We start from the raw sequence: 13,450 nt of genomic DNA, 5'->3' as shown, positions 1-13,450 counted from the left end.
ATCGCTAAGGACAAACTAGCCATCAATAAAGACACTGGTGAGTTCCGCATTAGTGAAATTCGGGAATCCATTACCAAAAGAGTGGAAACTCGCTAAAAACTCCACCCCCCAACCCACAAAAGGCCCAACCTACTTAAGATCTACTATGATAGCGGCCATCGACGACTCTACCAAAATTCTGGCCATTTCACAACAATAATTCCCGGTTCGGGTCATTATTAGTGTTTTTCTGTGATTTTAGTCTTGTTTTATTTTATGGCAAAAGATTTGAATTTGAACATGATGATCGCAGGCACAGGTCCTGTTGAAATTATCGTTTAAACAAAATCAAAACGTGACATCCATAGCTTAGGTAATCTTATTACCATCTACCATCATTACACACCCAAGTTCAAGGGCAAATACCAAAAAAAAATCTTAATATTTTCCAGGATTGGTTTCTTGTTTTGTGCATTTCCAACAAATGATCGGTGCAAAAGAATCATTACTAATTTATTTTTTTGTCTTATTATTGTTTTGTTACTGAATATTTTCCAGGATTGGTTTCTTGTTTGTTGCATCTCCCCCAAATGATCGGTGCAATAGAATAATTACTAAAAGAATTTCAGTTATTATTTTTTGTTAGTTCTTTTTCTTTTTTTATTGAGCATTTTCCAGGATTGGTTTCTTGTTTGCCCAAATTACTAAAAATGATTGTTTTTTTCATTATTTTTTTTTTCGTTTTTGAATGTTTTCCAGGATTGGTTTTTCGTTTGCTGCATCTCCCCGAAATGTTCGGTGCAATAGAATCATTATAGAAAAACAACAACTTTATAATTGTTTTTTGTTGTTATTGAATATTTCCCAGGATTGGTTTCTTGTTTAGTGCATCTTCACCAAATGATCGGTTCAATAAATCATTATTTTTTTTTATTGTTTATGTTACTGTTTTCTAGTTATTGAATATTTTCCAGGATTGTTTATGTGTTTGCTGCATTTCCCATTACTAAACCATTACTAAAAAAAAAATATTGTTTTTTGTTTTTTTATTCTTGTTATTGAATATTTTCCAGGATTGCTTTCGTGTTTGTTGCGTTTCCCCTGAATGATCGATGGAATAAAATCATTAGTAAAAATGTTTTTTTTTGTTATTGTTCTTTTCATTATAGAACATTTTCCGGGATTCTTGTTTGCTGCATCTCCACCAAATGGGCAGTAAAACATTTTTTTGTCATTTTTGTTGTTGTTTTTTATTATCTTCGCTACATAAAGGATTTGGTCAAATTGGGTTCTGAAAATTTCAAACACGGCCCATAGTAAGAGAAATTACCTCCAATTAGCACGGTACAAATCATGTTAATCATAATTGCAAATATCGCAACAGTACCAACTGGTATTGGATGATGCATTTCATCATGGTGTCCAGAATGCACAATCGTCTGCACGGCTTCTACGCACAGTGAAAAACATAGTGAGCAGAGCAAAACTAAGCTTACCAGGGTTGCCAATATTTCAACGCGAGTCCAGCCAAAAGTATTGCGCAACGACGGAGGTCGTTCGCTGAGCTGCAAAAAGAATATTCAGAATTGAGAAAATACTAACCACGATGTGTAGCACAGTTTTGAAACTTTAAAATTGGAAATTTTTATTAGTCGGTTCAGGAGTCTGGAAAGGTGATTTACTTATTATTTTATTGTTTTTTAGGGTAGTTAGAAATGCAGAATTAAAGATTTTGGTTTATATATATATATATATATATATATATATATATATATATATATATATATATATATATATATATATATATATATATATATATATTTATATACATACATATATATATATATATATATATATATATATATATATATATATATATATATATATATATATATATATATATATATATATATATATATATATTGTTCCCAACTCTGTCGAGTCTTCTCTGTCGGGAATTGAATATGTTCTGTAAATATGGCACTAATAATAAAACCTTGAATTTTGAACCTTGAATTATTCTTCTCATTTGCACTACAAAAAGCATTATCAACTATAGCTGACAAAATAAAATGAATTTGAACACACTGAGAGAGTTCAAAGAGTCCTATCTTCAGGTTTAAGTGCAGCCATAAGGGGTGTACAAATCAGGCTACTAGGCCCTCAAGACGTTATTACACGCACCTAGGCCCGACGCAGTACTACAGCACACGTGTATACTACCCCTACGTAATAGGGAGTGTTTTCAGATGTCTATTAAATTAAAGGGAGATTTTTTCTTCAAAATGCAGGTGTCTATTACACAATAGAGAGGGTTGACTTTGGTTATTATGTAATAGCTTTTGGGGTGTTACATAATAGGACTTATTAGAGACCATTAGTCAGGCGGGGAAGTCCCAATTGTGACTGAGGAGGGCACAAACATGGGTTTTATGTAATAACGGTAGGCACGTGGGATGTGGGACGATCTTGCATGCCTTGCTAGATTTATTGGGGTGAGGTAGTCTTATTTGACTTGATAGATTTATTGGGAATGATGTCATAACAGCACACATGTGGGTGTTACGTCACGACGAAGTACATTGCTAAAGAAAATCATTTCTATAGCAATGATTTTCTCAGGAAATCTTTATATTCCAAAGATTTCTGTTCACATTAGCATTCGAAATGGATTCCCCTCAGCTGAATTGTGCCTTGGACGGCTAGACTATCATGGTATTTCTAATGTTATGATTCGGTTAATGCGTTCTACATGAAAACCTATTACATACCATGAAGAAATCCCTCTCTCACATACTAGAATGATTAAGCTATTGATTGCGTGTTACCTAGGCATCATCACCGAGCCGCGTAACTATCCAGCAAATATATTGATTTCTGCAATATTATATGACCCTGCCTATTACAGCGTTATTAGTTCTATAATATGACGTAGACAGACTAAGTGACATAGCAAATGCTCAATAGCATATAGCATTAAAGCATGTAAGAGATAAAATATAAGCAAAAAGAACTATGAATTAAAGAAAGGTGAAAACCCTAGAAAGCAAATCCAGAGGGGGAGGGTTGATATTAAAGGTAAATTTAAGCAATATTAAGAGCTATTTCTAAGTGGTGTTAATGAAAATAATACGTTTATATTTCTCTATTATATGCCTCTGCGAGAAAAAAAGACATTACTTTGAGCCTAGACTAGGAATATTCACGCCACTGTGACAATATGTGGCTAGACCACCTTAGCAAGCAATTCAAGAGGGTGGAGGATTTATAACCAATGCTTAGAAATCCAGACGAACCCGCAAAAATTAAGAAATTAACATGTAGAAATCCAGGACAATCCTTAGAAGTCATAACCAGTGCATAGAAATCCAGACCAAACCGTAAAAACCAAGACCAAACTCTAGAAATCACGGTCAACCTCTAAAAATCAAGACCAATACACACAGGCAAAAGAACCCAGAAATCCCAACGAATTCGTAAAAATAAAGAACATGCTAAAGAAATAAAGGTCAATTTCTAAAAACAAAGACCAATCCGAAGAAATCAAGAGGTCAATATGCAGAAATCTAGAGCAACCCACACAGAAATCATAACCAATGCTTAGAAATTCAGACAAACTCGCAAGAATCAAAAGATTTACACGTAGAAATCAGAACAGATAAATCAAGACCAATACGAAGAAATCAAGGGTAATATCTACAAATCATGATAAATACATACAAATCATGACCAGACCCTAGAAATCTAGACGAATTCTTTTCCTAGAAATAGCAAATCTGCCACAAACAGAATCTCGTCTCTAGATCTTTTCTATATAGAAAATTTTGGCGTGTTTGTAAAGCATTTTTTGCCCTTAAAGGGCCCATGGGTAATTTTCATCCTATAGTCAACGTTTTCTGCCTTTACCGTTTTCCAGTCTTCTTTGATAGAAAGAGCAAAAGTTTACGCCTTAAAGTGTCTGATGCATTTTTTGTATCAGGTATCTTCTCAGGCACCCATTTAGCGGAATATCCAACTTTATCTTTGGGGTCATGAATTGAATGTAGGTATTTCTAACAACTGAAGTCTTCCAAATTTTTGTCACAAGTGAAGTTGAATAAGGGAATTTGTTCATCATATATCGCTATTAAGAGTTTATCCGTTGGGGTGTGTCCCTTAACATAAACGGCTTGGATACCAAAAACCTGCATATTTCTCGAACTTGCTTTTGTACTTTTTTTTATTTCATGACCATAATATTGCACACCCTCGTTTTTTATTATAGTGAAAGATATTGTATTTGAGATACCATTTATAGCTGTAAACTTCACGACATCTAACAATATCAATAGCAATCTAAATCTAACAATAGCAATACCGCTTCAAAAATGAAACCATGCCATTCCAAAATGAAATCTGAACAACAGAAACTAGCGATTTCATTGCTAGATCGCGAGGTTCCGTGGTAATTCCTAGCCTGTGACAATCATTGGCAGACAAACGACCCCCTCTAGCAAGTATTATAACGCAAGTGATATTTTTCAGGCATTTTCGTGCAAAAATATTCGTTTACTCTGGAATGGATAGTTACAACTTCATGAAGATATTCCCACCTGCGTTTCTTCTGATGACTTTTGGCAATTACGGTCAGCGTGGCACAATTGAATAGGCATTCTTCTGAGAGGGTATTTAAATGGCAGACCCACGGTACCCTCTAGCCAGCATTATCACACATATGACAATTTTTGGGGATTTTAAAGCAAAAAAATTTGTTTACACTAGTATCGAACGTTAGAACTTAATGAAACAAAATGCCCAATAGAGTTTCTTCTGATGACTCCTAGCAATTGAGATCAGCGTGGCACATGTACCAGCCCCTGATGATACCCCTCTGGCGCATTTTATAACACCTAGGGCTTTTTCAACCCTTTTCCATCAAAAACGAATTTATGAACTAACAATGACCATTTTATTTGAACAGCGGAAGCTCACCATTTTATTGCTATATTGCTAAGTTCCATGGCAATTCCAAGCATGTAACAACCAATGACTGACAAACGACACCCTCTAGCCAGTATTATCACACAAATGACTTTTTTGTTTATAAATTTATTTTCGAGGCAAAAGGACTAAACCTAGGTTCATTTGGATTTAGAAAATGTGCTTACACGCTTCCTGAACCCAAATGAACCTAGCTTAAAATGGGTTGGTTAGGCTTTGTTAGGTCAACCTAATCTTGTAGCATTTAATAAAAAGGCGTAGGAGTTTCAAGAGGATAAAACCAACTCGCAATAAAATTCATGAAAAAGAAACAAAAATATAACTAGTTTCTCGAAAACAAAAATCTATATATAATGAAGCTTCTAGAAGAAATAATCTACATACAACAAGTTTGACGAACAAAAATCAGTATGTATCATGTTTCACAAAGAAAAAACCAAAATGCAACAAATTCACAACACAAATTATTATGATAAAAAAGTTTCACGACAGAACAAATCAATATACGATTAGTTTCACGATGAAAAATATCAAGATTAAATAAAATTGAAGAACAAAATTAGCATGTAACAAGTTCCATGAACAAAATCCATTTCACGAGGATAAAAATCAATACATAAGTTTCAAGAAGAGAAAAATCAACATGCAATAAGCTTCACGAACAAAAATCGGAACGAAAAACGTTCCACGAACAAAAATCAGCATGCAACAATTTCCATGAACAAAATCAGTTTCACGATGAGAAAAATCAATGTAAAAGTCAAGAGAAAAATAAAAAAAATTAACATGCAACAAATTTCATGAACAAAAAATCAGCGCGCAGCTAGTTCTACGAACAAATAATCATCACGCAATAATTTCCCTGGACAAAATCAGTTTCACGAGGAGTTTCACAAAGAAAAAAATCAACACGCAACAAGTTTCAAGATCAATAATCAGTACGAGCAAGTTTCACGAACAAAAATTAGCACGCAAGAAGTTCCGTAAAAAAAAAAACAGTTTCACGAGGAGAAAAATCAATGTACAAGTTACACGAAGAGAAAAACCAGCATTCAACAACTTTCACGAACAAAAATCTGCACACAACAACTCCAATGAATAAAAAATCAACACGCAACCAATTCCATGAACAAAATCAGTTCAACGAGGAGAAAAATCAGTGTACAAGCTTCACGAAGAGAAAAATCAACATGCAACAAGTTTCACGAAGAGGAATCAGCACGCAACAAATTCCACGAACAAAAATCAGAACGCAACAAGTTACATGAACAATATCAGTTTCACGAGGAGAAAAATCTAAGTACAAGTTTCACGAAGAGAAAAATCAACATGAAACAAGTTTCACGAACGAAAATCAGCACGCAGCAAGTTCAAATAAAAACAATGGTCATTTTGTACCTAATAAATTTATTTTTGAAGGTAAAAAGGTTGAAAAACCCTTAGGTGCGATAATGTGCACGAGAAGAGTGTCAGGGGGATGGCACATTGTGCCACGCTGGCCTTAATTGCTAGGAATAATCAGAAAAAAGCTAAGGGAAATTTTTTCATAGAGTTTATATGATCAATTCTAGTGTAAACGAATATCTTTGCAGTAAAATGCCCAAAATATGTCATATGTGTGACAATGCTTGTTAGGAGGTTCTGTGTGTCGTCCATTCTGTGTCAAAGGCTTGGAACTGCAACGGAAAGTCGCAATCTAGTAATAAAATGGTAAGTTTCCGCTGTTCAAATAAAAACAATGGTCATTCTTTACTTTATAAATTTATTTTTCTGGAAAACAGGTCAAAAAACCCTTTGTTGTGATTATGTGCACCAGAAGGGTGTTATTGAGGTCTGGTACATTGTTCCAAACTGATTACAATTGCTAGGAGTCATCAGAAAAAAATACTAATGGGTATTTTTTCATTAAGCTAAATGAGCGATTCTAGAATAAACGAATATTTTTGTAGGAAAATGCCCTACAAATGTCATATATGTCATAATACTGAATAGATGGTGGCGTTTACTAGGCGTTGCGTGTCACAGGCTTGGGAGTGCCATGGAGCATCATAGTCTAGCAATGAAATGGTTTCCGCTGTTCAAATAAGAAACAATGGTCATTCTTAGATTATAGGTTTAACTTTTAACTTTTTCACGTTCTGTTTTACCAGAATTTTTTCGAAACGTTTCTGCTAGAAAATATTTCATGAATAATAATAATTGAATGGCTTGTTGATCCAGATGTCCAAGGAACAATTCCATTGAGGGGAAGCCCCTTTCGAATCCTAATACAGACAAACATTATTAGAATACAAAGGTTCCCAGAGAAAAAACGCATTAAAAGAAAAACAAATCTCTTAAAGTATTAAAAAACAACCCATGTGCTCAGTTAAAAGCGGGGATTCCCCTGAGGTTTAGCATATGACACGAGATTGATCCTTAATATAAGTAAGTATTCCACTATTACGTGACATCCAAAGAAATCTTGAAACATATTAAAAAACGTCTTGTTGGTGGAACTTGTTCCTAGAAGGCCCCCAATGGCATTGGATTCTAGGGCCCTCGTTAGAATTGGTTTCTGGGGGCCCCCGATGTAATTGCCTGCTAGGGCATCCGTTGGAATTGATTTCTAGGGGCTCCTACAGAATTTGATGCTAGGGCCCCGGTTGAAATAGTTGCTGGGGCCCTGCTGGTCAGGTTAGAGACCCAAAGAAATTGGATGGTTGGGCCCCGATAGAATTGTTTGCTAGTCCCCCAGTAAAATTGGATGCTATGGTCTCCAATGGTTAGGCTAGGGGGTCCTGATGGAATTAGATGCTAGGGTCCCCCTCGGAATTGGTTGCTAAAGGCCACCGTTGGAATCGTTTTCTAGGGATACGATGAAATTCTATGCTAGGGCCCTGGTTGAAATGGCTGCTAGGGCGTCTGCAGTTAGGTTAGGGGCCAGATGAAATTGGATGTTAAGGCCCCGATGGAATTGGATGCTAGGGTCCCCCAGTGGATTTGGATGCTATGGTCCCCAGTGGTTAGGTTAGGGATCCCCAGTGAAATTAGATGCTAGGGACTTCATTGGAATTGATTGCTAGGGCCCCGGTCAAATTGAATGTTAGGATGCTGGTGGAATAGCTCGCTAGGGGTCCGGCGTTTTGAAGGTTTCCCATTACTAAAGTCTTTTTCGGGTCCTTTTTTTGGGGTCCTAAAGGTTTTTCCCAGCTTGCCCTCGTAGGTTTTTTAAGAATAAGAGAAAATATTAGGTAAGAAGTAAAGGAAACATGAAGACAAACATCTTGAAGTAAAACGTCCTAAAAACGTCTTGAAATCTCTTGAAAATGTCTCGAAGAAAAAGATCTTAAAAAAGTCTTATAATGTCTTGAAATATTTTGAAAATGTCTTGAAGAAAATTTTTTTAAAAATATCTTGAAATGTTTTGAAATGTTTTGAAAAATATCCCGAAGAAAATGTCTCAATAGAAGTCTCCCACTTGACTAGGGGACTTTAACGTTCCAAGTTACATAACAACCGAAAGTAAACAAGCCCTATTACGTAACAGCTTTTTTCCTGGTCCTCTGACAAGTCCAATTACGTAACATGAAAATAATAAGACGTAACAATCAAGATAATTTTGATTTGGTGGGACCCCTTAATGTTTAAAAAAAATTAAAACCTGCATCTCTTAGAAAACATTCCCTATTTAGTAACATGTACCTTTATTGTTTAGAAAATATTCCCAATCAAGTAATTAACACCTGCTGGCTGTCATAGAATGAAGGGACAGTGCTCTCATGGAAAACAGGGATAGGGATGCGTTAAATATCAGGGACAGGGATGCGTTTAAAACCGTCTTGGGGATACTACTCACAGTGACGTAACTAGTCTTGGCGGTATCATGCTTAGGGAGGTAGACTGCTAAAACATGAACTATGGGATTTAATGCGTGATTTTTAACAAGAAAATATCTGGAAAATGTCTTAGGAATGATGAAGGGTGGTAGAGGGCCCCACAAAGCCAGTCATGGTGTGGCACAGTGTTGTGAATAGTGTCAAACAGTGTCATGACCTGTATATCACGTTAAGGGTGACTTGCGAAAGCATGAGCCGTTAGATTTAATGTAAGATTTTTAACAGCGAAATACCTAGAATATATCTTACGAGTGATGATTGGGGGGGGGGGGACCGGATGGTCAGTAATATTGTGACAGGGTGGCATGAGTTTGGATGTTGTATTATAGAGTGTTGACTTGCAAAAACATGAATCAATAGACTTTAACCATAATTTTATCAGGAGAATATATGTCTTAGAAAAGATAAAAGGGTGCTGGAAGATGAAAGAGGGCCAGTGATAGTGAGCCATCATGGTGTGAGTTGAGAAGGTGTATCACGGAGGGGTGGCTTGCGAAACACATGAATCAATGGATTTAATACATGATTTTTAACGAGACAATATCAGAAAAATGTCTTAGGAATGATGACGGGGTACCAGGGGGCAAGTCACGGAGTGACACGGGGGTGTGAATTGACACGATGTATCAAGGAAGGATGGCTTGCGAAAGAATATGAATCATTGGATTTAAACCATAATATCGTGAAAATTTCTGGCACAAATGTCTTATGAATAATAATACGCATCATAGGGGTACCATGGGGTTGTAACATATTGACATGGTGGCGTTAATTGCTTGGACTAACATTTTCTAAAGCTTAAAGTTAAGCTGAAGGGTGTTAAAAGAATATTTTCAACAGTGGGGAGACTGAAATCTAACACTCAGTAAAAGAAATGAGAGAGTTTCATTAGGGCCTCTCAGATATACCTCTTAATATTGCTTAAATTTATCTCTAATAACAAACCTCCCCCCTCTGAAATCGCTTGCTAGGGTGGGCTAGTCGCAAATTGTGACGGTGGTGTGAATATGCATAGCCTTAAATCAATGAGACATGGCATTTTCAGTAAAAAGCTCGCAGAAATAGCTCTTAATAGGCTTATATTTACCTCTAATATCAACCCCCCTCTAGAATTGGTTGCTAGGACCCCCACATTTCTTTAATTCATGGCTCTTTTTGCTTATATTCCATCGTATGTCAGGTTTTTTCAGGTTTTGTTTTTTTTCTGTTATTGAGTTTTACTTATTTTTCCTATGTTTTAATGATACCTTGCAAATTTCTTTTAATTATAAAATTTGTAAATACAAAAATTCCCTTCCTGGAACAGGCGGGTGGGACACATATTGCCACGATGATACGAATATGCATAGTCTTGGTTCAAAGAAACGCAATATTTTCATTAAAAGCTCTCAAAAATAGCTCTTATAGGGCTTAAATTTACTCCCACCCCCCTTTGCAATTGCTTTCTAGGGTGGGCTAGCCATGTATTGTCACGGTGGCGTGAATATACAGATTCTAGACTCAAAGAAACTTGGCATTTTCATTGAAACTTGTCAGAAATAACCAAATGCAAAAATGTATAACTTTTTTCTCGCAGGGGCGTCTAACATAGCAATAGAAGGGTAGTATTTTCATTAAAACCACTTAGAAATAGCTCTTAGTAGGGCTCAAATTTATTTCTAATAATAACCCTCCCCTTCTGAAATTGCTTGCTAGGTTTCACCTTTCTTGAATTCATGGTTCTTTTTGCTTATATTTTATCCCTTATAAGCTTTTTTCACGTTTTTTTTTCGTTTTTTATGCTTTAACTGCTTTTTCTGGCATTTAGTAATTCTTGCAAATCTGTTTTTATTAACAAAATTTGTATGAACAAAAGCCTTTCGTCACCTAAATTTATTGATCCAGGATAAAACTTTGATACTTAATCATTTACGTAATGAAATATCTAACACCGATGCTATGATTCATATGCTATCTAACTTAGCCTGTCTAGGTCATGTTAGAGCACTAATAACGCTGAAATAGGTAGGTTCATCTAATGTCGGAAAAATTCAATATTTTTCCTTGATAGTTACACGGCTCGGTGATGATGGCTAGGAAACACGCAATCAATAGCTTAATCATTCTAGTATGGGAGAGAGGGGTTTCTTCGTGCGTTAAATAGATTATCGGGGGGAAAACCCCTTGAATGCGTCTGCATACACCCCAATAACTAATACTATGCGCAAACAATGGGCTAAGTTCATAACTTGTACCTCTTCCCCGGGGACTTCGAGAGTCTAAGCCCTCCGCAAAGATATATTTATTAGACTTTTCGACTATGCTGAACAAAATGGTTATCTCAAAATTTTTGTCCGGTGACTTTGAGGAAGAAAGAGCGTTATAGGGGGCCTAGATGCCCTGCAAGTTTTTGGTTACTTAAAAAGGGCATTAGAACTTTGATATCCTTTCGAATGAGCCTTCTCGCAACATTATAGGACCACTGGGTCAATTCGACCACCCCTGGGAAAAAACGAATAAACATGCATACGTGATCTTTATTCTGGCAAAAAAAATACAAAGGCAGGTTGGAGTGTGGAACCTATACAGTAGGATTCTCTTATACGCTGAATCTGACGGAGTGATTTCATTAAGATTCCACGATCTCTAGGGGGTATTTACCCCTTTTTTTTGAAAATAAGGCAAATTTTCTCAGACTCGTAAGTCTCTACGAGTAAGACTAAACTTGTTGAATCTTGCATATTTAAATCGGCATAAGAATCTGATTCTTTTGATGTATCTATTGGTATTAAAGTGTCTTTTTTTAGCATTTCGGATACCATTGAGCCGTGTCGGTTCTTACTTACAGTTCGTTACCACGAACTGTTTGACACATGGTCAGACTGAGGCTCAATGACCGAGTAATAAGCAATACAATAATAATACGATGCGGAGAGAAGTACATGTGTCTTACGACATTTTTCCTATCTCAGATCTGCTTCGCAAACGTCTACCAGTTTGGAAGAAAACCCAAGAAGTCAAGATGAAATCCTAACAGAACAATGTCAGTCACACCACATTGGCGACTTCCATCACTGATTGGTCATCATGGCTTAGAATCATCAATACTGTGACACATAGCTACCCTACCCCCTTTGATGCTACTGCCTCAAATGCCCGACCAGTAAGGAGAGCTGAAACCCATCTGGTGTCCTGAACCGAGAACGAGTAATTAAGGCCATTAATATTATAACCAATAATGATGGCTGCATCCAGGGAAGGTGGGGGAGGGGTTACCTTGTTTGAACCCCCACCATCAAAAAAAATTTTCCGACTGGTAAAAAGTAGCAAAATACATATAATACATGTAAAAACCTTCAACATATCTCCACGTAATTAATTTTATTTTTCTAAAACCGCGCCTGAACAAAAATCCTGGATACGACCTTGTTCATTAATATTGATTAATATATTGATTAATTTTGATTAATTGCTTACTATTGATTGATAATATTGATGAATTGGTTGATTAATATTGGTAAATATATAAAAACTGAGTATCAAATTGAGACGATTTCATATTAATGTCACTAGAACTTCTTAATCTTAAATATAATTTCAAATTAATTAAAAAACGAGTTAAAAAATAAGTGACTGTATGAAATATTAAACAAAAATAAACAATAAGAACACATACCTTAATTGTTGCCAAACATCCAACAACAGCGACAAGATTATAAAGCATATGATATGCAACAACTAGTAGCGTAAGTGAATGGGTTATCTGTGCCGTAACGAGCGACACCAAGAACGCCACTATCGTTAGTAAAAAAGTGGCAGAGAGTCGTTTCATTTTCACGCTTCGTACTAAACTTTTAATTGCATCCATGTTGAATTTGAAAGCAATAGTCAAAATAATTCCTTTGTAAACTCGTAAATTAACTTTATCACAGCAGCAAAGAGGACTTGTCTTATCTTGTGTAAATACTAAGTACTTCTTTTGCACTGTTTATGTTCCCTGGAGATGAAAATATAGTATTGTGGCTGAAACAAGCGATAAGCCTCTTTCTCCATAAACTTTGTTTAATTACACATTTAATGGGTTACGCACTTGGTTCCTTGTTTCCACCATAGACATAGAGGTATGAGCCTAGAATCAAAAATAGTCTTAGTAGATAAATATTAAAATAAATAAATGCTTTTTATCCCCGACAAAAATGTTTTTAGAAACAAGAAATGTTACACTGTTGAGCATAAACATGAAGAAAAAAAAAATGCAAAACCAGCACAAAATAGCACAAAAAAACAAAATAGCACAAAACCAGCACAAAAAAAAATGCTAAACCAGCACAAAATAGCACAAAAAAACAAAATAGCACAAAACCAGCACAAAAAAAAATGCAAAACCAGCACAAAATAGCACAAAAAAACAAAATAGCGAAAAACCAGCACCAAAAAAAATGCAAAACTAGCACAAAACTAGCTTAGCTACGCAAGACATTTCGCTGAATTCCATTGAAGAAACTATGCTTCGGAAGAAGCGATTTAAAAAAGAAGTTTTCGATTGGTCGGAAGTGGTGATACTCTGGAATAAAAGCTAAAACATCGTAAGCTTGAATGAAATACTACGATTAGTTTTCTTTTTCTCCTATGTC

General features: G+C 35.7%; 2 protein-coding genes across 7 annotated transcripts in view; both read right to left on the bottom strand.

Moving 5' to 3' along the window:
• Positions 1-13,450, bottom strand: part of LOC136035992 (cardioacceleratory peptide receptor-like) — a 473,226-nt gene that overhangs the window by 68,737 nt on the left and 391,039 nt on the right. The window lies entirely within an intron of this gene.
• The window catches only part of LOC136035990 (calcium/manganese antiporter SLC30A10-like), a 92,996-nt gene that overhangs the window by 25,226 nt on the left and 54,320 nt on the right, over positions 1-13,450 (bottom strand). For all 6 annotated transcript variants that reach the window (XM_065717899.1, XM_065717896.1, XM_065717894.1 and 3 more), the window contains 2 exons: positions 12,493-12,945; positions 1,310-1,544 (listed from right to left, as the gene is read on the bottom strand). In XM_065717899.1, the coding sequence (XP_065573971.1) occupies positions 1,310-1,544; positions 12,493-12,684 (427 nt within the window). In that variant the 5' untranslated portion in view covers positions 12,685-12,945. The remainder of the gene's footprint in view (positions 1-1,309; positions 1,545-12,492; positions 12,946-13,450) is intronic.

This window comes from Artemia franciscana, chromosome 15 (assembly GCF_032884065.1).
Source record: "Artemia franciscana chromosome 15, ASM3288406v1, whole genome shotgun sequence".
NCBI classification, from domain to species: Eukaryota; Metazoa; Arthropoda; class Branchiopoda; order Anostraca; family Artemiidae; genus Artemia; species Artemia franciscana.
Note: the sequence above shows the minus strand (reverse complement) of the source record. Positions and strands in the feature narration are given on the sequence as shown.